Genomic DNA, 22,421 nt, shown 5'->3' with positions numbered 1-22,421 from the left:
GTCCTGGTGTTTTCACACACATTTCTTCTAGATTTGCAAAAACAGAGCAAGATAGGTGACAAGCACAAAAGATAATACATCTCAAGCCCCCCAGAAAACTGATTCAAAAACTTTAAAGAGGTAAATCTCTAAAATATAAACCTTCTGGGAGATTAATAAAATTCCTACACTGGTTAAGAAAAGGGAAGGCCCCAATATTAGCAATGAAAGAGGGGACATCATTACAGAACCTACAGGCACTAGAAAGCTAATAAAGAAATATTAAGGAAAAAGTTACATCAATTAACTTGACTACCTAGACAAAATGAGTAAGTTCTTTGAAAATAATAAATTACCAAAACTGACTTGAGAAATAAACCTCATGGGAGAATTCTCATTGTCAGTACATCAAGCCAATGGCCAAGTTTCCCATCTACTTAAGAAGGTAATTCAGAAAAAGACTACCAACTGGAACAGGTTTTTAAATGTGGACAAATCTGGTTTGTTTTGGCAGTGATGTCTCTTAGAACTTTTATTTACTGTGGTTTTTAAAGACATATACTTAATGCCATTTTTATTGTTTTTCCCTAACCTCCCATTTTCACTGAGACTTTGATCTTGCCAGTTGTGATTTTGCCAAGTGCAGTGCTTTTCAGGAATGCCACTCCCACAGCTGGCAAGGAATCACTGTGTACAATGCACAAAAGAAAAACAATAGAGGGTCAATGGGTAAAAATTCAAATTTTAGCTATTTTTTTCTACCTAGTTGGAGAAATAGGGCTTACACATGAGTCAATCAGAAGACAACATGAATCAAATGTTAAAAATGCGACCAAATGTTAAAAATGTGACATACAGACAAGTGTCTAGGTCGGTCAGGAGAGGGAAGAGAAACTTCAGCTGGCAGGAATCAGCAAAGAAGGCTCCCTGGAGCAGGAAATAGGCAGAAATGTGAAAGAAAGAGCATATGTCAAGACTTAATGGTGGGAACAAGCTTCGCTCTTCAAGGAATGGTGAGGAAAAGGCTTCTGGCAGCACTAGAGTATGTGCAGGGAAATGCGTCTATAACAATGGCTGTTTACATTCTGGGAGTCACATGTCCCCCACAGTGAGTCTGATAAAAGCCACTGATCCTCTCTCCAGAAAATGCACATATGCACCAGATTTTACAGTAAATTTTGAGGGTTAAGAAAGGTGAATGTGAGAACAGAGGTAGTGTTGAGAATGATGGATCTTTGTAAACTCCCCTCTTTTTATTTTTTTAAGACAGAGATAAGGTCCCGCTCTATCACCCAGGCTGGAGTGCAGTGGTACGATCATAGCTCACTGCAGCCTTGAACTCAAGTAATCCTCCTGCCTCAGCCTCCCCACCATCTGGAACTATAGGGCATGCCACCACGTCTGGCTAATTTTTAATTTTTTTGTAGAGATGGCGTCTTGCTTTGTTGCCCAGGCTAGTCTTGAACTCCTGGCCTCAAGTGATCCTCCTGCCTTGGCCTCTCAAAGTGCTGGGATTACACGTGTGAGCCACTGTGCCCAGCCTCCCCTAGCTCTTTCCCATAACGTGACCTAAAAAGTATCCCTCCTGATTCACCTGGACTAAAAAGGTCTAGGCCCCTGTGTTTTTGAGGTCTAGGTGCCAGCTCTCCAGAACAGTGGGAATGGAGGAACAGAAGGGAAATAATAAATAGCAAAAGTAAAGAGCCAACGTTAATTGAGCACATACTATGTACTATAGCCTGTGACACACACTCTACTGTAATTCCCATACACAGATGAGGCAACAGGGCCCACAAACAGACAGACGGTCAGGCAGCAGGTGCCTGCTGACTGCTGCTCAGTGCCCAGCAGCCCCGTGAAGGACCATGTGCCTGAATGCCCCTCCGTCTCTCAGATGAATGCCCCTCCGTCACTCGGAGCCCATGGCAGGTTGAGGGAGCCTGGATCCCAGGTACCCTCCAGCCACTCGCAGGTTTCCATCCCACACCTGCCTCCCCTTGATGACAGTGACCACAGCCTGGCAGCCACTGTGAACAGGGCCCAGCACCCTGCAGACGGTACCAAGGCCCATGGAGACGTGCCAGGAGCCTGGGAGCAAGGGTCCTGCCACAAGGCCAGGGTGGCCCAGGTGGGGGAAGGGAAGGGTTATCCTGAGGGTGAGGGGCACGGGCCCCTTCATTCCCAGGGCCTTTGAGTGGGGCCTCAGCTACCTCCCCTCGTCTTTCCTCTGCCCCTACTAACCACAGCGATCATTTCCCAAGTCTGGACCACAGGCAGAACCCCCAGCTGCGGCTTCACCTGCTTCATGTCCCGCAGTCCTGTGAGGTCAGTCCCAAGCCTGTCCCTGTGTGTGGGTGAGGAGCACAAGGCCCAGAAAACAGAGTGACCTGCTCAGGGCCACCCAGGCAGGAGCAAGTGAGGGTGAGCCCTGATGTCCCAACACCCTTAGCCAAACCATGCCATCTCCCGGTCAAGAGCAGACCAGCACGACCTTCCCTAAAGCCTGGGTTTCTGTGTCGCAGGAAAGGGATGGTACTGGCGCTGGCCTCACCTCCTTTTGTAAGGATGGCTGGAGAGCCAGGTGACACTGAGCAGCAACGGGCTTGGTCACAGGGAAAATTTGGGAAGCAAGTTTTTGAACTCTTTCTTTCTTTTCCCCCAGAGCAGGGCTCTCAGCCCAGGGAGCAGGCACCCAGTGCTCCCTAGGGCCTTGGCCTAGCCTGAAGCTGCCCCCAGCACTGCCCAGCCTCGCTCTGTCCCTTCCACCAGCCAAGGCCCCCAAGCTGTGGGGCTGCCAGCTCTGCTGCTGCTGACGCTGCATTCCGCTGGCCTGATTAAGGCCCTGGAGCTGCTGCAGCCAGAGTCACAAGGGATCCCATCATGCCTCCTAGGCCCCGAGCTCCGGGCACCTGGACACCACAGAGCGTGCCAGGCAGCTGGGTCGCTCCCATTGGTCAGCTCCAGACCTGGAGGCGACAGAGGCAAGAGGCACCTCAAGGAGGACCACTCCCCAGAGACACCAAGCGTGGCTGCGTCACTGCACCAACCCCAGTGCTGGCCCAGCACACGCTCAGCAGGGCTGGCCTCGTCCGGGCCCCACAAAGTCACCCTGAGGGGCTGGTGGGAAAGAGAAAGCCAACTTCCCTCGTACACCCGTCAGAGGGTCCTGTTTACAGGGTCAATGAGATGATGTCTTGTCATCGATACATGGCAACCATCACTGCTATTTCCTTATCACCATTACCATCATCATCATCCTTACTGCATTTCACTGATTTGAAGACCCAGACTGTTTAGATTTTTTTGTTTTTTGTTGTTTTGATATAGGGTCTTGCTCTGTCACCCAGGCTGGAGTGCAGTGGCATGATCATAGCTCACTGCAGCCTCAAACTTCTGAGCTCAGGCCATTCTCCCACCTCAGCCTCCTGACTAGCTGGGACCAGACATGCACTACCACACATGGCTAAATTTTTTTTTCTTGAGACAGAATCTCACTCTGTCACCCAGGTTGGAGTGTAGAGGGGCGATCTCAGCTTACTGCAACCTCCACCTCCCAGGTTCAAGCCATTGTCCTGCCTCAGCCTCTCTAATAGCTGGGACTGTAGGCGCCTGCCACCACACCCGGCTAATTTTTATATGTTTAAGAGACGGGGTTTCACCATGTTAGCCAGGATGGTCTCGATCTCCTGACCTCATGATCTGCCCGCCTCAGCCTCCTAAATTGCTGGGATTACAGGTGTGAGCCACTGCGCCCAGACAATTTTTTAATGATTTGTACATATGGGGTCTCACTATGTGGTTCAGGCTGGTCTTGAGCTCCTGGGCTCAAGCAATTCTCCTACCTCGGCCTCTCAAACTGCTGGGATTACAGACGTGAGTGACTGTACCCAGCCTGTTTTACATGTTCATGTATCTGAAATGTGAAATCAGGGCAAAATCTCACAATGGGTGGAGGGTCAGTCTCTCAGGCCTAGGGGGACACAGAAAATATCAGTGGCGACTGTGGTCAGATGTCGCCGCCCAGCCCATCGTGGTCTCTCAGGCTGGCTTGCCTCTACTCTCATCTGGCACACAGTATGAGCCGTAAAACTGCTGACTGAACCCACCCATCACCCTGCTCAGGTCTCTGCATCCACAGCCCATGGCAGAGACGCCCCTCACTATGTCAATTTCCCCCATAAACATCTCCTGGACAATGGCCCTCCCAGCCCCTGCAGGGCCCTCCAGAGTTTCCCAGAATGCCCCAGGGAGGGCTCAGATCACGGGCAGAAGGCCTGCCGCCAGCACGGAGCCCCTGAGGAGCTTCAGGCCACAGCCTGGCAAGGGTGAAGCACCAGGAAGTGGATTTGGCTTGGGCTCCCACAAGCCCACACAGACCAGGGGAGCCAGAGACAGGGACATTTCTCCTGCCATCCAGAGAAATTCTTATGACATGTGAGTCTTGGGAAGCTCTGGCCAATATGCTCAGAACCATCTCACCAAACAGGGAGACGGCGCCAGGAGCCCCAGAGCTAGAGCTTAGTGAGAAGTTTCCAGCGGGTGTTCCAAGCGTGCTCAGCCCAGCTCCCTGCAGGCTGCAGGCCAGATGCTGGGCTCTGCATGGAGGTGACTTCCAGGGCTGCTGGGAGGTCCTCTGCCAAGGGCGGGCAGGGACACAGCTCTGGCCACCTGGCAATCATGACATCAGAAAATCACTGGGAAGGAGCATCTCTCAGACCCATGGCCCCAAAGTGACTGTTGAAGTAGAGAAAACTTGTGTGCAGCTAGGCTGAGAAGGGCGCACTCCGCCCCTGGAGCTGACACCTGTGTGGCCTTGGGCAAGTCACTTTCCCTCTCCGAACCTGAGACCTCGGTGTCCAGATGTGAATAATTCAGATAAAAGAGGCGCCAAGACAAAGATGCTGCCAGAGATGGAGGAGCTGCATCGTAGTGGAAACAGCGGCAATTCACGCGAAAGACAAAACAGCCACAAACGTGCCAAATCTACGATGAAAGACTGGACAAAACTGAAGGGACAAAAAGATAAATCTAAACTGGATTAGTTCTCAATACTCTTTTCTCAGCAACTGACAGACAAAAAAAAAAGTTAATAATAACCTAGACAATTTGAACACCACTACCAACCACCAATCTCCTCAAGTTAATTAATATGTAGAGAACCAACTACTGCTGTTTCCATATCCTTTTCAAGAGCTTGCAGTCCCTTCTTCAAGAGAGTACACTTAAATATAAAAGGATTAAAGCCATACAGAGTACCTTCTCTGTTCACAGAATTAAATTAGAAATCAATAACTGTAAGATATTAAGATAGTCCAATGTTTGGAAATTAAGCAACATACTTCTAAATAATCCATGTTTTCTAAAAAATCACAGGGAAATTGAAAAATATTTCAAATGAGATGAGAATGAGAAATGACTTATCACAAAGTGTGGGGTGCAGCTAAAGCAGTGCTTAGAGGAACATGCATAGCTTTAATTGCCTATATTAAAGTAGCGATAATAATCCCTCCCACGCAGAATTTTAGAGAAAAGTAAAGGAGTTTTCATGGGGGAAAGAGGAAAGCATATGGGGAATGCTTAGAAAATATGCCAGTGCCTGGCCCCCTTCTTAAGTATAATTTAGCAGGCATCATTGAGGTTAGAAATTTCTCTCTCCACATCCTGAGGGAAAACATGATGTTGCAGGTTCCCCTTTTTTCCCCTAGGAAATACAAGATCAAGAATTTGCCAGGCATGCAGGGGAAGGGGGAGCAGAGACATCAGAAGATGCCACGAGCAGAGTCACTGGGAGCCACAGGCGTTCGTTCTGAGACAAGGTAATAAACCAGAACCAGAAACAACAAAAAGGAAGACAGGCCTGAGTCACAAATGGGGTCCAAAAGCCCCTCCCAAAACTCTTCCGGTTCAGCAGAACTCCCCAGGCAGAATTCTCCGAGCTGCAGAGGATCCTCAGAAGCCCGTCATTCCTTCCTGACACGTCACAGGTGAGGCCTGGCTTCTGAGGGAGTGAGTTCTCCATCCCTGGAAGGATCAAGAGGAGGCTGAAGACTCACTGGGGAATGATGATTAAGGCCCATAAAGAAATATGAACAATTACCGAGTTTTTACTGGGATCTTGGTCTGTGCAGAACACGTCAACAGCTTTGTCTCACCCTCATGACATTTCTGTGAAGAAAGTTCTAGAAAGAAGGCACAGGGAGGTATTTGAGAGCCAGACTTTGGGCCAGACACACAGGGATCCCATGCCAGCTGTGCTGCTCCCCAGCTCTGACCTTGGCACGTGTCTCCACCTCTCTGAGCCTCAGCCTGCACATCTGTAAAATGGGGACAATCATCTCTAAGGCACAGGGGGGCATCCACGTAGGTGAGCCATCATTCCTGTCCCAGCTTTACAGCTTTACAGCCAAGCCTAAGACAGGCCAGGCGACTTACCCAGTGTCACACAGCAGAGAAGGACAAGTGCAAACATATATCTGAGCCCAAATGGCCCCAGGACATGGAGGACAGTGAGATCACCAAATCAGAAGGGACCCTCTGGGGTCACAGATGAGAATTTCACCCCACAGGGGTAAGGGCGGAGCAGGGAGGGGTCCGGGTGCCCTGGCTGTAGAACACCAGCCTCTCCAACCCCACCCTGCGCCTTTCCTCCCCAGTCACTGTGCCCACCTCCTCCCTGCTGCAGCCCAGCTGGACTCCAGAGTCTGTGCCAAGTTGTTTCTTAAGACGGACACCCCTGTGGCCAAGAGAAAGTGGTGGCACAGGTGAGAGCTAGGCTGGCACATGGGCCCTGCCAGATTCACCTCCAGGCAAGAATGTGAGCGTGTATGCATAAGTGTGCATGAATGAGAGAAGGTGTGTGGGAGTGAGTGTGTGCATACGGATGTGTATGAGGGCATGCGGATGTGTGTACATGCAAATGACTGTGCAGGTGTATGAGTGAGAATGTGGGGGTGAGGGTACAGGTATGCATGGAAGAGCAGGCATGTGAGTGCGTGGGCACAGGTGTGAGGGAGCATGTGAGTGCACATGAGTGATGCATGTATGAATGCACATGACTGCATGTGCAACAGTGAGTGTGATATACAAATGTGTGGGTGGGTTTGCATGTGAACGTGTGTGCATACAAGTGTGTGAGTGCGGTGCATGAGAAGGAGGTGTAAGGTGTGTGTGAGAGAGAGGTGGGTGTGCAGGGGAGTGTGGGTCAGAGGGGTGGTGGGGGCAAAACTACCCCACCCTGTGAGCGCTGGGGGAGGAGGGGCTTTCCTCCCATCTCGTGCCCTCTCAATCCGCTGTCCCTCCCACACAGGCGGCCTCAGCACGCCTGTCGGCTTGGCCTGCCTTCCTGAAGACTTGCACTGCACCAGGCCTTAAGCCCTAAAGAAAGGCCCAGTTCACCCTGTCACCTGCCGAGGGACAGGTGAGCGGCCAGCGTGCTCCAGGTTTCTCCCATTCATGGGAAGTGCTCTTGGAGGAGGCATCCAGCAGTCACACCCTTGGGCGCTCAGAAAACCAGACCCTGCATTGACCCCAAACACTTACAAATCAGGAAGAAAATGCAGTTTCTGGAAGAGAAAGAGGTTGAGGCATGGGAGAAGCAACGATTCCCCCTGCAGGGACCAGGCCACCAGGGGAGTGACACCTTCTCTGGCTGCTGCCTTTCACCACGGGGCTCACACGTGAGGCCACCTGAGGGCCAGGCCTGACCCTCCTCCCATCCTCTGGAGCCTGCCCCGTTTCTCAGACAACAGGGCTGAACCAGAGGCCACTCTGCATGCCCCGGGGTCCGCCAGGTACGTTCTGGGCTTCTGTAGGAGGCCGAATGGTTGGTATTATTTCCAGAGTGGCACCTCCTTCTCCCACAGAAGCCCAGACTACCCGGACTCCTGGCAGCAGGGGGTGGGGGAGTGGAGCACGGCTTCCCAGGAGCCCTCCCTGTCCACTGTGTGTCCCCCGTACTCGGTGCGAACAGCCTTGCGGGGGACACCGCGCAGCCTGGAAGCAGAGCAAGAAGCCACCTTCTGGATGTTCCACGGTTCCCATCTCCAGAGGCTCCTGGGATGTCGTACAATTGCACAAGCGAAAGAACAGCATACAGCTGTGAGACAGTGCCTCTCAAAGGGCAAGGGCATGCCTGGAGGACATGCCAGCTCAAAGAGACTGCAGATTCACAGAGCTGGCACTGCAGCTGTTCCAAGTCCCCACCATGCTCTCGGGACGTCCAAGCCTCAACCTACCCTGTACTGCCATCCACGTGCCTCCTGGCCTCCCTTTGCTGCTGGGTCTGGACCCCAGGACCCCTCCCAGCTCCATGGCCAGTCCTGTTGCGCCTGGAAGTGTGGAGGCTCCATGCCACTGCCCAGCTGCCGCCCTTGTCACTGTCACTCCCCCACACAAGCCTCCCAGCCTGCAAACCTTCCCACCCGAAGTGGGAGACTAGGTTGATGGGTCTGGAAAGGTGAATAAAACGCCACAGCAGTGGTCAGCCCTCTGGCCCTCTCCCTCCAGAACTGAGAGCCTTTCTGAAAGCTGATGCGAGAGGCCATGGCGGCCTCCTCCTGTGTGAAATCAGGGGAGGGGCTGGGTAGAAGCCAGGCCCCTACCAGGGCTGCATCGTCTCCCAGAAGCACCCCTTAACTCCAGGGCAGGGAAAAGGCTGGGGCAGTGGCGTTGGACTGGCCACTCCCCCTCACCTCCCCGCCCTGCCAGTGACGGCTGGTATTTCCACCCCGAACTCTCTTAGGGTTCTGAGCCTTGGCCTCCTTATCTGAAAAGTGAGAACGGTACCATCCACCCATGGGGCCATTCACGTCCCCTCTGTGGTCCAAGGAGAAATGGGCAGACTTCAGGGAGGTGGGGAACCGGCACCCTGCCCACGGTCACCAAGTTAGCCAGTGTCAGTGTGGAGCCCAGCTGAGACCCATAAGGATCCCAGGACCAGTGGACCCTGTGGGCAGCTGCAGAGGCTGACACCAGACACATGGCCCAGCGTTCCCCTGCTCTAAGCTTTCCAAGCTCAACATCATGAAACACATGTTCCTTCTAAATGTAAAATACGACACAATCTGAAAATGTCTTTAAAACGATGAAATGGTTCCTGCAGTATAATAAATCGGCAGGCAGCATCCCAGCATACATTTAAAGAATAAAATCAGGACTTTTTAAGGTGACATCACTGGTACGTAAATGCCAGAAGAGGAAGCTTTTCGACATTTGCTACTTAGTTAAATCCTAAGAACTCATCAGAGACCCCTCCTCCAGGGAGCCTTCCTGACCCCACCCACCTTCATCTTCCTCCCAGCCTGTCTTCCCATTCAGGAGGGGTGTGGTGAGCAGGTCAGAGTACAGACGCTGGAGCCAGGCAGCCTGGGTGTGGATCCTGGCTCCAGCACTTCTCAGCTGCGTCACTTTGGACGAGTGACTTAACCTCTCTGTGCCTCAATTGCCTTGTCTATAAAAACAAGTAAGCCCACTCATAAGAGAGTGAGATAGTCACGTGGGGCAACGCAGGCAAAACTCTTATGACAGTGGCTGGCACCAGGCACATGCTATCAATGCCGTCTGCTGCTGCCACTGGCACTGGCATCCCCTCAGCCCTTCCTGCTCTCATCAGAGTCTGAGGGCTTGGGAGTGGAGGGCCAGAACCTAAATTCCCTTTCTGTGCCAACAAATGACACTAATGATGGGCAGGATAGCGTGGCCTCGGTGGGCAACCTTTGAGGGGACACCCTTGGGCCCTGGGCTGCCTCCTCTCCCCAGCCCACTCTCGCCAACTGGAAAGAGCTGCAGCAACAGGCACTTGCCCCAGGCCCTGGCTTGGCAGGGCTGAACACCAACCCCGGCCTTTGTGCCACTCCAACGAGGTTCTGCACCTCTCACAGGAAGCCCAACCCAGCAACCGATTTAATCAAGGGCTCCACGCCAGACAGGCCGGGCAGCAGAGCTTAAAACACATCAGTCAGGGCAACCAGACCCCAGGCAGGGAACCTGAGAGTCACGGGCTCACAGAGCCAGGCCAGACCCCAACCTCCCAGGTCTTCTCTGTCCCCCAGTCCCCTGCCAACACGTGCAGAAAAACGAGATGGTTAGCGACTGTCAGCTGTGCAGGAGCTGAGGGCTCAGCTAATAGTCTACCATCTACCATTTGCCCCCATTTTCCAGAGCGGAAAACTGAGGCCTAGCCAGGGTAGAACATCTTGTCCAAGGCTGCTGTGAGTGTCGGGGCCATGACTCAGGGCTTCTGATGCCCAGGGTTATGACTGGAGCAAGCCAAAAGCCCCCTGACCCAATGCAACCCCTTTCTCAATCCTTAGTACAGCTCCCCTCATCCCAGGGAGAACAAAAACGACCACCATCTTCAAACACAAATCCACCGCCTGGAGACCAGGACTAAGAGGATGGACTGCAGGCAGAGTTGATGAAACAGGGTTTCAAGGAGTCACCAACATGACTTTTCCAAACCTAAGCCCTATCACGTCATTTGCCTGCTGAAAACTCCCAACGGGAAAGCAGTCTTCAAAGGGTTAAACCTCCAGTGACCTTAGCACCCAGCAACCTTACTCCCAGGGGCATACTCAAGGGAAATGAAGACATCTATCCACACAAAACACTTGCCCATGCATGTTCACAGTGGCATGATTCAGAGGACCCAAAAAGTAGAAACAAGCCCATGTCCCTGCTCTGACGATGGGGACACAGTACGTGGTTCATCTGTACAACAGTGCTCTTAGTTGCAAAACGGGATGAAGCTCTGATCCACGCAACACCGTGGATGAACCCTGAAAACATGACGCTGTGTGAAAGAAGTCAGTCACGTATTAGATGATTCCACTCACAGTGTGTGAATTATATCACAATTAAAACAACAACAAAAACCACAATTTTCCCCAGGGCAGCCCCACAGTCCTTATTCCCGCCTGACGGGCCCCCGCCCGCCGTTACGATGGACGGCGTGCCCCTCGTCCCTCCCTGCCCACCCCCCGCACCTCCCTCCTCCCTGTCCCTCAGTCCCACCTCGGGAGGGGCCAGAACCCTCCTCACTATGCAGGTGGAAGGCCCCTGCCACTCTTCTCTCCAGCCACTCTGCTGGCTACCGTCACTGCCCCCAAGACCCTGCCCGGTTGCTCACTGCTGGGTCCTGGTGTCTAGAGCAGTGCCATGGGCACTCAGTAAAGACAGGCTGAAACCTGGAAGAGCATCCTTTTCCCGTTGCCTTCAAGGATAAATCCCAGATTCCTTAGCTGTGCCCATGATGCCGCCTGTCAGCAGTTCTCACCTTTGTACTTGAATCTTCTAGAAGCTTTAAAATACCAGGGCCCGGGACCAACCCTCGGAGATTCTGATTTAACAGGAGGGGGGCAGGGCCCTGTCGCTGATATTTTCAAATTCAGATTCATTGACGTTGATTCGAGTGTGCATTCGGGGATTCCAAACACTGCCGGGAATGCTGGTCCTGCCCACCCCTCATGCCCGTCCCCTCTTCCGGCTCCATGCAAAATGAACGTTCTCCAGCACATCAACCCCCAACATCCAGGCCTTAACTAAACCTGCTCCTCTGCCAGGAGCACATGGCCCCTACTCAGACTTGGCTGAATCGTTTCCAGCCTTCAGGACTCAGCTTAGATGTCACCTCCTCCAGGAAGCCTTCCCTGTGCACACCTGTTTCTCACCCTGCCAAAGGCTCTCAGCAGACCCTACCCTGACCTCAGCCCAGAACTCAATGCACTGCACAGCCACGGCTGGACCTCTTCACCGGTCCCTCCACCTCTCATCGCCCACCAGCACCTTGAGGTCAGGGGATAGCTGATGTCACAGCAGGTGCCCAGAGCGCCAGGGGCTCCCGGAACGCCTGGCCCAGGGCAGACACACATTGTTCAGCGAGTGGGTAGAATATGGGTGTGCTTCTCCAAGGCAGCCATGGATGAGGGTAGAGGCTCGCACAGGGACGGGAGGTAGGACTGCAGCTCGTCCCTGGCCCAGCACTGCCAGGGTGTAGTGTTGTCTGAAAGTGATGGTCTGTAAGATTCTTCCTGACCCTAACATGTCATCCTCCAAGGGACAGAACCCCATGGCGTTTTGGGGTCCCGGCATTATATACTACATTTGAAACCAGGCCCCAAGACGAAGTCATGCTCCTGTTCCTCGTCCCGCAGCAGAGACTGCCAATAAATCACAAGACATTTTCCCAGAGAGTCCAGACACAGCCTCAGAACCCTTCTTAACACAGCCCGAGACGGCAGAATGAGACACCACATATACAATGCAAATCGCCTGTGACCTTTGCAGACCAGTCTTGTCGTTTTGACAGATGGGGAAACTGGGTGAAAGTCGTCCAGTGGGGAGGGGCTCCTTCCACAACTGACCCCAAGAGTGTCCTACTTGGGGCTATGTGAAGACAAGAGGCAAGTCCAGCAATGCTCTTCTCCGAGGACAGACATGGCATCTCTCTTCAGTGTCCCTACTAGAACCGGGACCTGAGGCGGAAAAGGACCTTGAATTCTGGACATGGGGTCTTCCCCAGCCAAGAAAATGTGCCCAGAAGTTATACATCCTCCAAAGACACTCCCAGCAGAGTTAACCTCACAAGGGTGAGATCTCGAGAGATCTAAGCAGAGGAGGAACCAGGAAGCTTTGCAGACCCTGGCTCCTCCAGTCTCACCCCTTCCCCCTCCTGTTTCCAGGGGAGGCCGAGTTTTGAAGACCTTTCACCTTCACTTCCTTCTTCCCCTGGTTTTCTCTGCCTGCCTCCAGGTTTAGGAGGGGCACATCTGGAAAGCTCACGCCTCCGAGCTTGAGGAGGGCCTGGCCACTTTCCAGTTGCTGCCAAGGAGAGGGTGCCAGTGCCAGCCCCAGCCAGGCTGCCTCCTGTGGCACCTTCCACACGGTCCCCCCTTCCAATCAGTCCTGACCAGGTGTTCCAAGAGCCTGGGCCTGGGGAGGAGGGGCAGCCAGGCCCCCTGAGGAGCAGGGAACCGTGTGGGCGCAGATAGCCAGGAAGCATGGGAAACAGATGTGCACGTGGCCTGATGGGCGGGTGACGACAGACGCTCTCCGCAGACCTCAGATGTCCCTGCAGAGAAGAAAGGTGTGGCTGCAGCAACAACACCTGTTCTGGGCTCGGAGGCCACACTCGGGGGGCCTGGCCGGGGCATCCCCATAGTGAGAGGCTGGGATATGGTTAGGTAAACAGCTGCATGGGCCATTAACCAGAATGCTCTCCGGACAGAGTCCTGGAAGCGGGAAGGGTGGCCCGCCCACCAACTGGCTTGCAGGGAGGGCCAATCCATCATGCAGCAGACCCATCTTTGATGGGAGCTCTCCCAGCAACAGAAGGAAGGTGCCGGCTAAGACCTCAACAGATGGGCCACACTGGGGAGGCCAAGGCACGGGGCACCACTACTCACTGAGCAAAGAAACTCGGGGGTGCAGCCAAGGCAGCCAAGTGGGGCGTCTCAGAGCCTCTGCCCCACGCAAGCTAACTCCTGCCCCTGAGATGTTCCAGAGGCTGCAGTGAGGAGGGGTGGCACACACAGGAAATTAAGAGCCACTGCCCCACCTCCAGGTCATGGCCACCTCCACAACTGGAGACCCACAGGGACAGAAAGGCAGGATTTGGGGAGGCCAAGGTGAGAGGATTACTTGAGCTTAGGAGTTCAAGACCAGCCAGGGCAACAGAGTCTCTACAAAACATCAAAAAATGAGTTTGGCGTGCTGGCGCACACCTATGGTCCCAGCTACTCAGAAGACTGAGGTGGGAGGTTCGCTTGAGCTCAGGAGGTGCAGGCTGTAGTGAGCGGATATTGTACCATTGCCCTCCAGCCTGGGCAACAGAGTGAGACCCTGTTTCAAAACAAAACAAACGGCCGGGCGCGGTGGCTCAAGCCTGTCATCCCAGCACTTTGGGAGGCCGAGACGGGCGGATCACAAGGTCAGGAGATCGAGACCATCCTGGCGAACACAGTGAAACCCCGTCTCTACTAAAAATACAAAAAACTAGCCAGGCGAGGTGGTGGGCGCCTGTAGTCCCAGCTACTTGGGAGGCTGAGGCAGGAGAATGGCGGGAACCCGGGAGGCGGAGCTTGCAGTGAGCTGAGATCCGGCCACTGCACTCCAGCCTGGGCCACAGAGCAAGACTCCGCCTCAAAAAAAACAAACAAACAAACAAACAAACAAAAAGGCAAGACCAAGTAGAGGCTGGAGCAGACTCAAGAGCTGGACTCTTAGGCCCGATGCTGGTCCTGGGGTTACTAGCTGAGCAACCTTGGACAAGTGGCTTAACCTCTCTGGACTTATTTCCTCATCTATGAACAGAGAACAGTAGCACCTCCTGAAACTGGGCTGCAGCGAGGCTTCAGTACATGTGAATACAGGTGAAGTGTGCATGCCTCCTGGAGGGTGGGAAGCACTCCAGAAAGGCATCACCCACATTATCGCATCCCCAAATGCCACCCCCAGCATTCTGGCCAGTCTTGTTTCTAGCTCTGAAGGGAGGGACAGCCGTTCCCCACCCAAGCAGAAAGGCAGCAGGCAGAGGCTCCAACCTCAGAAATCCAGTGTCATGCCGGCAGCACTTCACGGGGTGTGGGGGGCGGGGAAGGGGGCGTCAATGCATCCGCACCCCCACTGCGAGCCAGGCGCTCGGCTTACTAGGCTCCAGGACAAACCTTCCAGAGGGAAGAACATCCCCAGTTCTCAGGTGCAGCCACCGAGGCCCAGACAGGGCAAGAGTCTTACCCAGGATCACACAGCTGACTCCCAGCAGCATGAAGATTCAAGCCAGGCTTGTTTTAAGGCAACCCCGCAGTCTTTCCAGGGTTTCACAGAGCTTCCTTGGGAGGCTTGCAGGGAAGTGTCAGTCCTTGGGGCGGGGGTGCCCAGCCCAGAAGAGCAGGCTTCAGCCCTCCCCAGGCCACCTCGGGCACAGCCCTGGTGAAGCACGAGGCACGAGTCAGGTGCCTGCAGAACGTGGTGCTCTCTGGGGACCCAGGGCCCAGCTGGAGAGAGAAGTGCAAACCCTATCCAAAGCAGAAGGTGCAGGGGACACCCTCCTCCTTTACTTTCTTCTTTTCTTCTCTTTATTTTTTTCCTGTTTCCTCTTGTAGTGTTTTAAAGCTGATTCACTAATGCAACGAACACATCATAGGGAACAACTGAGGAGTCACAGGAAGCAGCACAGACCATGGTTCTGAGACATGCCACGTCCCCAGCTGAGTGGCTTCCCCGCAGCTAACTTCCAGTGCCCTACTCATCCCACCTAAATTCTCAAGCCGCCCCCCAAAACACAGATGGGAAGATGCACATGAGCATCAAGATCTTGGGGGCTGGCATTAGGAAAACGGCTTGTGGACAGTCCCTCCACCCTCTCCCCCTCCCCAGGGGGCTCGCAGGCTTCTCCCCTGCCCGGAACCCCAGCTCTCATTCCCAGCTCCTGCGAACGCCACCTTCGCTGCCCACGCCCACCCTGGCACTGGGTCCTAAGTGTAATCTGCTCTGCTGTTTCTCGGCACTTAGCTCTGCTGGAAGTGGCTCCCTCCCTCCACTCCTCGTGTGTGTCCCCCTCCCCCATGACACTGGAGGCTCTGTGCTTGCCACCAGATCCCCAGCATCTGGAACCGCGCCTGGCTCAGAGTCGGCGCTCCATAAATATTTGTTGAATGAATGGGAAGGAGGGGGAGGGAGGACGGAAGGCCAGAAGGCTGCATTTCCGGCATTCTCCCGGCTGTCAATCGCGCCTCCCTGGGAGCTGAGAGCTGAGGCTTCTCTTTTCCCTCCGTCCAGGGGAGCCTGAGACCAGCAGAGCTGTCCCCTTTGCCCCAACGGCCTCACCACCCACCTGGATTGCTGCCACGGCTGGGCCCTGAGCGGATCTCTTCTCAGTCCGTTCCACTTTCTTTCAAGAAATTGTTATTGCTCCCCTGAGCCTTCAACTTCAAATCCAACCTCCTATTCCTGATTTCAAGGCCTGGAGTTCACTCCAACCTTATTTCCTCTCATCCCCATCAGGCACCTCCTGCCCACGGAGGCTGAACAGGTCACCCCTGCTTCTGGGCCTGTTTGCCTGCCTCATTCCAACAAATCCTACCTCTTTTCCGAGGCTTGACTCAAGCTCCACCTCCTCCAGGCAGTTGATGGAAGAGGGCCTAGGGAGCAGAAGCAGGTTCAAAACCAGCCTCAGATACCCACTGGCTGTGTGTTGTCTGACTTCTCCGAGTCTTGGTTAACTCATCTATAAAATGAGATTAGAAGGCCTCAAGGGCCATGGTAAGGGGCGAATGTACTAACTTGTTCTAGGGAACACAGCACACATCCATGCCACATGAAACCTTGCTAAACCCATGCTCACCCCTTCTGGGTAGACACCAGCCTGCGTTCCCGTCCACACCAGACTACTCTCCATTCCCTCTTCCCAGCTCCCTGGGAAACAGGGGCTTCTTGTTTCCTGGAGTTCTTATCGGTCAAGGCTGAAGGGCAGCATCCCATCAACTGCTGACACGTGAGCGAATCCACATGAGAAAATGCATCAGAGTTTGGATGTTCTGTGTAAAACCCTGTGTTTGAGATCTTGCAGAGAGTTCTGACTGCCCCTTGAAACACACAGCCAAGTGTAAAACTAGCACCCAGCCTGCAAGTCAGCATCTCGCACACAGAACCAACCCACATCCAGGAAGAACTTGCTCCTATGTATCAGCGTGGAGGACATGAGGGTCCCACTATATGTCAAGCACCTGACCCTGTGGGGGAACTTACATTTCCCCCAATCCATTGAACTCTCACCATGTCCCTACAAAGCAGGCAGTACCTTTCCACTTCTCAACCAAGGAAACTGACATTCCACCAGGATAAGAAACTGACTCGCAGGTACTTAGCTAGCAAGAGAAAGGGCAGACTTTCGAACCCGCCTCAGATGCCTACTGACTGAGTGTTGTCTGACTTCTCTGAGTCTTGGTGGACTCATCCATAAAATGAGATGAGAAGGCCTCGCAGCGCCATGGTAAGGAACAAATGAACTACGGTCAGTCTTGCTCCAAAACTTGGTCTCTGCTCCTAGTTTCAGCCCTTTCGGGAACTGTAGCTCTTCTGATTCCCACAGGCTGCATTGCTACATGCCGTAGCTTCAGCATCTGTGACAGGAGACGATGTGCTCGTCCAGCTAAAAAGAGAGGCCATCCCACCAAAGCCACAAAGACGGCTTGAAAGTCCAAAGCTGTCATTGGTAGAAAAGGAAGTCTGAATACAGCATGAAGACGGGGGCCGCGTATTGGGGGAGAGGGGGGCAAATCACAGCAGAGCCCACTTCCCGGGTGCAGCCACTATATGTGAACATGTCCCCCAGATATCCCACCTACGGGCCCCACACATGCAGATGGGAAGCGGGATCAGGAAGCTTTCAAAGGGTGGGATGACCCTTTCTGAACAGGACAGCGCCACCTTTCCCATCCACGCGTCCCTCTGCCCACACATGGCCAGCAGCTGCCACTACAGGCGTTTGATTAGAACAAGTCACACTGACTGTCTTTGGCAGAAATGAGGATCCATGCCCCGGTGGCCAGGTTGGTGACTGCCACTCACAGATGCCTATATCTACCTTCCCAGACCCACTGGGGGCAGTTCCTGCTTGGGCCCTTGCAAAGCCGGATCCCAAATTAACTGAGCCCCGTCTGGCTCCTCGCGGGCGGGCAGCGGGAAGGCAGGCGCCTTATAAACAGGGAGAGCGCCAGGCCTCCCGTCTGCCTCCTGCACAGCTGACTTGCAGAGAAGAAAGACTCTCTTCCCGCTGGGGGAAAAGTCTGTTTAGGCCAGTGTCCCTCGAATTCCACACCCGCATGTCTGGAACCCTGTTTCCCTCAGCCATAAAGCAAGCACAGTCTCAAAGGAACAGTGTGAACTTAGGTGGAAAACTCTGGAAAAGCCAAGCCACACGGGAGCTAGAATGGAAAGGAACTTCCACCTCTGATGTGTTTCAAACCGGGTGAGCACAGAGACCTCTCTGTGACCTGCACGGCTGGACTAATTACCAATGTTATCTGGCGGATGACAGACATGCCCCGAACTTCCTCTGTTTGATAGATCCCACTGCAAACACACCCAAGTTCAGGCCCGTGCCTGCTGTTCTCAGCAGTGCCCTATTCTTCCCTAAGACCACTCCTGATCCCCACTCCTCTGACCCCTGCCCCATGCTTCCAAGGTCAGCCAGGCCAATGTACCCACCAAGCACCAGCCCAGTGACTCAGGGGGGTACCTCTCCCGGAACACCCCACACAGAACCAGTGAAAACTCCTACTTCAGAGTTTTTCTGAGGAAGAGAAAACATCTCTCCCCTCCCTGGATGGATTTTGGAGGAAGCGTCTGAGATGAAAACTGCTGCTTACCTTCGTCGCTGTTGCCACTGGGGAGCTCCAGCTCATGGGTCCCTGGCGGTTGAGCCCTTGACCTGCACACACCAGGGTCCCACACTCCACGCAAGCGCCAATGATCAGCTGCTGTCCATCATCCACCAACAGGCTGTGGCTTGCTCGCAGGGTGTATAGGAACAGGGGCAGCCGGGCCACCCGCACGGACTTCAGGCCCAGACACCGTTTCTTCTCCTGCTGGCAAAAGAAGCACACGAATGTCTCCACCTGGTACTGCCGGGACCAGGCGCTGACAGCGTGGTGGGTGCTGCGGGCCTCATGCTGCAGCCACTGGGCCAGCAGGTCATGGTAGCAGAGCACACAGGTGGCCACCAGGCCGGTGGAGTCCACAGGCCTGGCACGAGGGGCAGGCGGGTACACAGTCAGGAAGGGGAAGAAGGGCTCCTTCTCGCCCAAGCGGCTGGCAGGGTTCACGTTGAGCTGGAACTCCTTCCCGGGGCCCAGCTCAGCCCCACAGATGTAGCAGATGGACACGGGGCCGCCCTGGGCTGACGCGGGCAGCTCGGAGAGGGCAGGGTCAGAGGCGGAGAAGGCCTGGTGGTACCTGCCCAGGAAGCCCTGCACGGAGGTGATGAGCTCCTCGTTCTGGCAGGCCCTGTACAGGGCCCAGACATCCTCTAGGACGCTGAAACACTTGGGGCAGCTGCGGACCTCACAGCGCTTGTTGGGGCCCTGGGCGTTGGGCGGGCAGGGAAGGAGGCTGAGGAAGGGGAAATGCATGGCGCTCCTGGCGTTGCCATTGAGGATCCTGGAGGGGACCGCCCGCGCATCTGGGGTACAGTCCTCCCCACAAAGGTAGCAGGCCTCTCGCAGGGCCCCGGAAGGCAGGCCCTCTTCTCTCGGGAGCCTCCTGCCCTTGGAGGCCATGCCGGGGGCGTGGCTGTCCAGGGGCACCACATAGAGTCGCTGCAGCACCGGCACGTTGGCCAGCTCGAAGCTCTGCCACTGCTGCGTGAGGGAGGAGAAGCAGCTGGCGCACACCAGGGTGCTGCCGCCCTCGCTGATGGGCTGTGCCCCTGGGGGCGGGCTGTGCAGCCACAGGAAGGGGAAGAACGGGGCCTGCGCCAGCTTCTCCTGCTTCTGCACGTGGACCTGGTGGTGCGAGGCCGGGGACAGCGGGGACCCGCAGATGTAGCAGCAAAGGCCCTCTGGTGGTGCCGCCCGGCTGTCCGGGAGAGCCCGGGGGACACGGCCACTGTTCTCCTTGGCTTTGGGGTTGCAGACGCCTGGGAAAGGCTGCTCCTTGTGGTCCTCTTCCCCACTGGTGATATTGATGTCACTGTCCTCGGATGTGCAGAAGCCCCGGAGGGTCTCCCTCAGCGGCCTGCTCTCCAGGGGCTTAGAGGCTCTGCCCGAGGGAGGCCCTTTCATGCCGTCTGCAGAAGCCTCTTGGACAGGAGGACCTTGCCAAGGATTCTGAATGCCCCTCAGGACGCTGGCCCGGGCCTCGGGAACCCAGTGCCTCCCAACCCCCTTCCGCCGGCGCCTAACCCCGGCCTTAGGCTCCCCATCTGCGTGGGCCTTCGCGGGGAGCCCCTCGTGCTCCGCGCGCCCCTGCGCCGGGGCCTCTGCGCCCTGTCCCGGAGCTGGCCTCCACTCCTGGCCGCGCCCCCCGCGAGGCCATGGCCCCGGGGCCCCGTCCCGGTGGGGGCTGGCGGCGTCTCGCGCAGGCGGGTCGGGCTCGGAAAGTGGGTCCGTGTCCGACAGCTCCGACAGGTCAGAGTCTCGCGTCTCCTCGGCGGCCCCGCGGAGCCGGGGGCCGCCACCGTCGTCCTCGTCGTCGTCGCCGCCGGCGCTGCCCAGCGCGTAGGCGACGTTCCACTCGCGGGGGGCCCCGGCGCCGCCACGGCGGCCGCCCGCGCCCGCGTCGCACTGGTGGGGCCGCTTGAGCCAGTACATGCGCTTGTCCACCGGCGTGCGGGCGCGCTCGAAGGCGGCCCACTGCTCGCCCAGGAAGCAGCGGCACACGGCACACACCAGCACACAGCCGTCGGCCGGAGACAGCTCGCGCGCGCCGGGCGCCGGCTCCTGCTGCTGCAGGAACGGGAAGAAGGGCTGCGCCGGGGCCCCCGCGCCCGCCGCCGGCTGCTTCACCTGCAGCTTCAGCTCCTTGCCGCGCCCGATGCCACCGCCGCAGATGAAGCAGGAGAGCGGCGCGCCGCCCGCCGCCCGCTCGCCTACGGCTGCCATGAGCCGCTGCTTGCGGGAGACCGGGGCCGGCCGCCCGCTCATGGCCGCGCCGCGCCGCCCGCCCGGGCCCCCGCGCGCCCCGGGCCGCCCTCAGCGCCCGCCCGCGCCGCCGCCGCCGCGCCCAACTTGGAGCATGTGTGCGCGCCGCAAAGTTTGGCGGCGGGCGGCCGGCGCGGGCGCGGGCGCACGGCCCCTCGCAGCGGCGCCCCCCCGGGCCTGCCGAGCCCCCCGGCGGCGGCGCGGGCCGAGGCGGCGCCGCGGCGAGCGCGCCCGGAACGCAGCGGCGGCGGCGGCTGCGGCGGCGGTGAGGCCCGAGCGGCTGGAGCGGCAGCCGCATGTGCGAGCTCCGGCGCCTGCCAAGGCGTGGGGTCATTTAATTGGGGAGGAGGGGGCGGGGCGGCGGCGGGCGGGAGGGGCGGGGAGGGGCGGAGGGCGGGCGCGCGGCGGGCGGGGGAATCCCTCCCCGCGCGCTCCCTGCCCCCGCCCTCCTCCTCCAAGCCTGCCTCCCTCCCGCCCGCCGCTGCCTCCCCCCGCGTCCCAAACTGCGCACAATAGCGGCCGGCTCCTCTATCTATTTTGTGTCCAGCCGGAGCCGCGCGCGATGATTCATTGCCCCAATTAGGGGCTCTTTCCAGCGCGCCCAGCTCAAGCCGTCTGAAGGGTCTCCTGGGGGACCCGCCGAAACCCATCAGCGGCTGGAGCTGGTCTTTAAGTAAAGGTCAAGCAGGACGCGGGAGGAGCCAGGTAAGGACGCGGCGGTCGCCCCTGGAGCGGAGGAAGCCCCCACCCCAGGGCTGCAGTAAGGGCAGCCCCAGCCTAGATGCAGGCACCCTGCCGGGTTCGTTCGGGGTGGTCCGACCCCCTCAAAAGGGGGGGCCAAGCGAGAAAGCCATTTACAGTCCCGAACAGGCCTGAGTTGGGGACACCATTCACGCCCCGCGTTCTGATTTGGGAGAGAGGAAAGAGGCGCCGTCCCCGTCTCCTGGAACCCGTTAGTGAATGCATCGTCCTGCGGACAGTCTGGGGCCTGCTCTGCCCCTTCCCACCACCGACAGGGGTCACTGGGTCACCAGCAGAGGTAGAAAGGGTCCTGTGTGTCCCAAGGCCAGTGACTCAACGTCTCTGGGTCCTGATTTCATTCTCTTCAACAGGAGCTGCAGCAGGGGATTGATTGTTTCCGTGTCTTTATTGTACATGTGTAGAGATACATTGTATTTATTTAACAAGCAGAAGGACCTGCGGTGCAAGGCGCTTAGGGTTAACTGTGGTGATCGGCCCCATTTCGCAGACAGGAAAGAAGTCGCATTGAGTGTTAAGCTTTCATCCAAAGGGGCCAAACAGGATTCAGACCCAGGACGTCGGGCTCCAGGCCCTACTCTTGACCACCAGGACGAGTAGCCGTGCGAGGCAAACGTCGGGTCCACGTCGCAGGTCTGCTGATGGGGACGGTCCATGGCAGGACAAGGCCAGGATCCCTCGGTCCTCCCGGATGATATGGCTCAGGCCCTGGTCCAATCCAGGCATCTCCAGACCGCTCATTTCCCGTCTGTGAAATGGCACCCCTTCCAGCTTCAAAATTCTACAAGTCTCTGATTTCTGGGCCGTTTACAGCTTCCTCATTTGCAAGCAGCAGCCCAGAGTCAGCCTGGGGACAAAGGTACCCGGTGGTCCCCTCCACCCTCTGGGACACTGAAATGTAAATAAAACTGGGCTTCCTCTTGACAAGGAAGAGGGCCATGCATTGTGAATAAATGCAAGAAGAAGGCCTCCAGATTCCCTGGGGGATATTCCAGGGCTCACGGTCCAAGGGTTAACAGGAAATCATCATTGGTTGGGACTTTGGGC

The 22,421-nt window shown here is 56.3% G+C and overlaps 1 protein-coding gene across 3 annotated transcripts in view; it reads right to left on the bottom strand.

The window, feature by feature from the left end:
* GSE1 (Gse1 coiled-coil protein) overlaps positions 1–20,591 on the bottom strand; it is a 508,837-nt gene extending 488,246 nt beyond the window's left edge. For 2 of the 3 annotated variants that reach the window (XM_033219204.1, XM_033219206.1), the window contains exon 1: positions 18,345–20,588. In XM_033219204.1, the coding sequence (XP_033075095.1) occupies positions 18,345–20,576 (2,232 nt within the window). In that variant the 5' untranslated portion in view covers positions 20,577–20,588. Of the gene's footprint in view, positions 1–18,344 lie in introns of all 3 variants that reach the window. The other variant, XM_033219205.1, reaches the window with a different exon arrangement.
* Between the last annotated feature and the right edge of the window lie 1,830 nt (positions 20,592–22,421).

This window comes from Trachypithecus francoisi, unplaced genomic scaffold (assembly GCF_009764315.1).
Source record: "Trachypithecus francoisi isolate TF-2019V2 unplaced genomic scaffold, Tfra_2.0 Lachesis_group10, whole genome shotgun sequence".
In the NCBI taxonomy this organism is placed as follows: Eukaryota; Metazoa; Chordata; class Mammalia; order Primates; family Cercopithecidae; genus Trachypithecus; species Trachypithecus francoisi.
The sequence above is the reverse complement of the archived record's forward strand: the minus strand, read 5'-3'. Positions and strand labels throughout refer to the sequence as shown.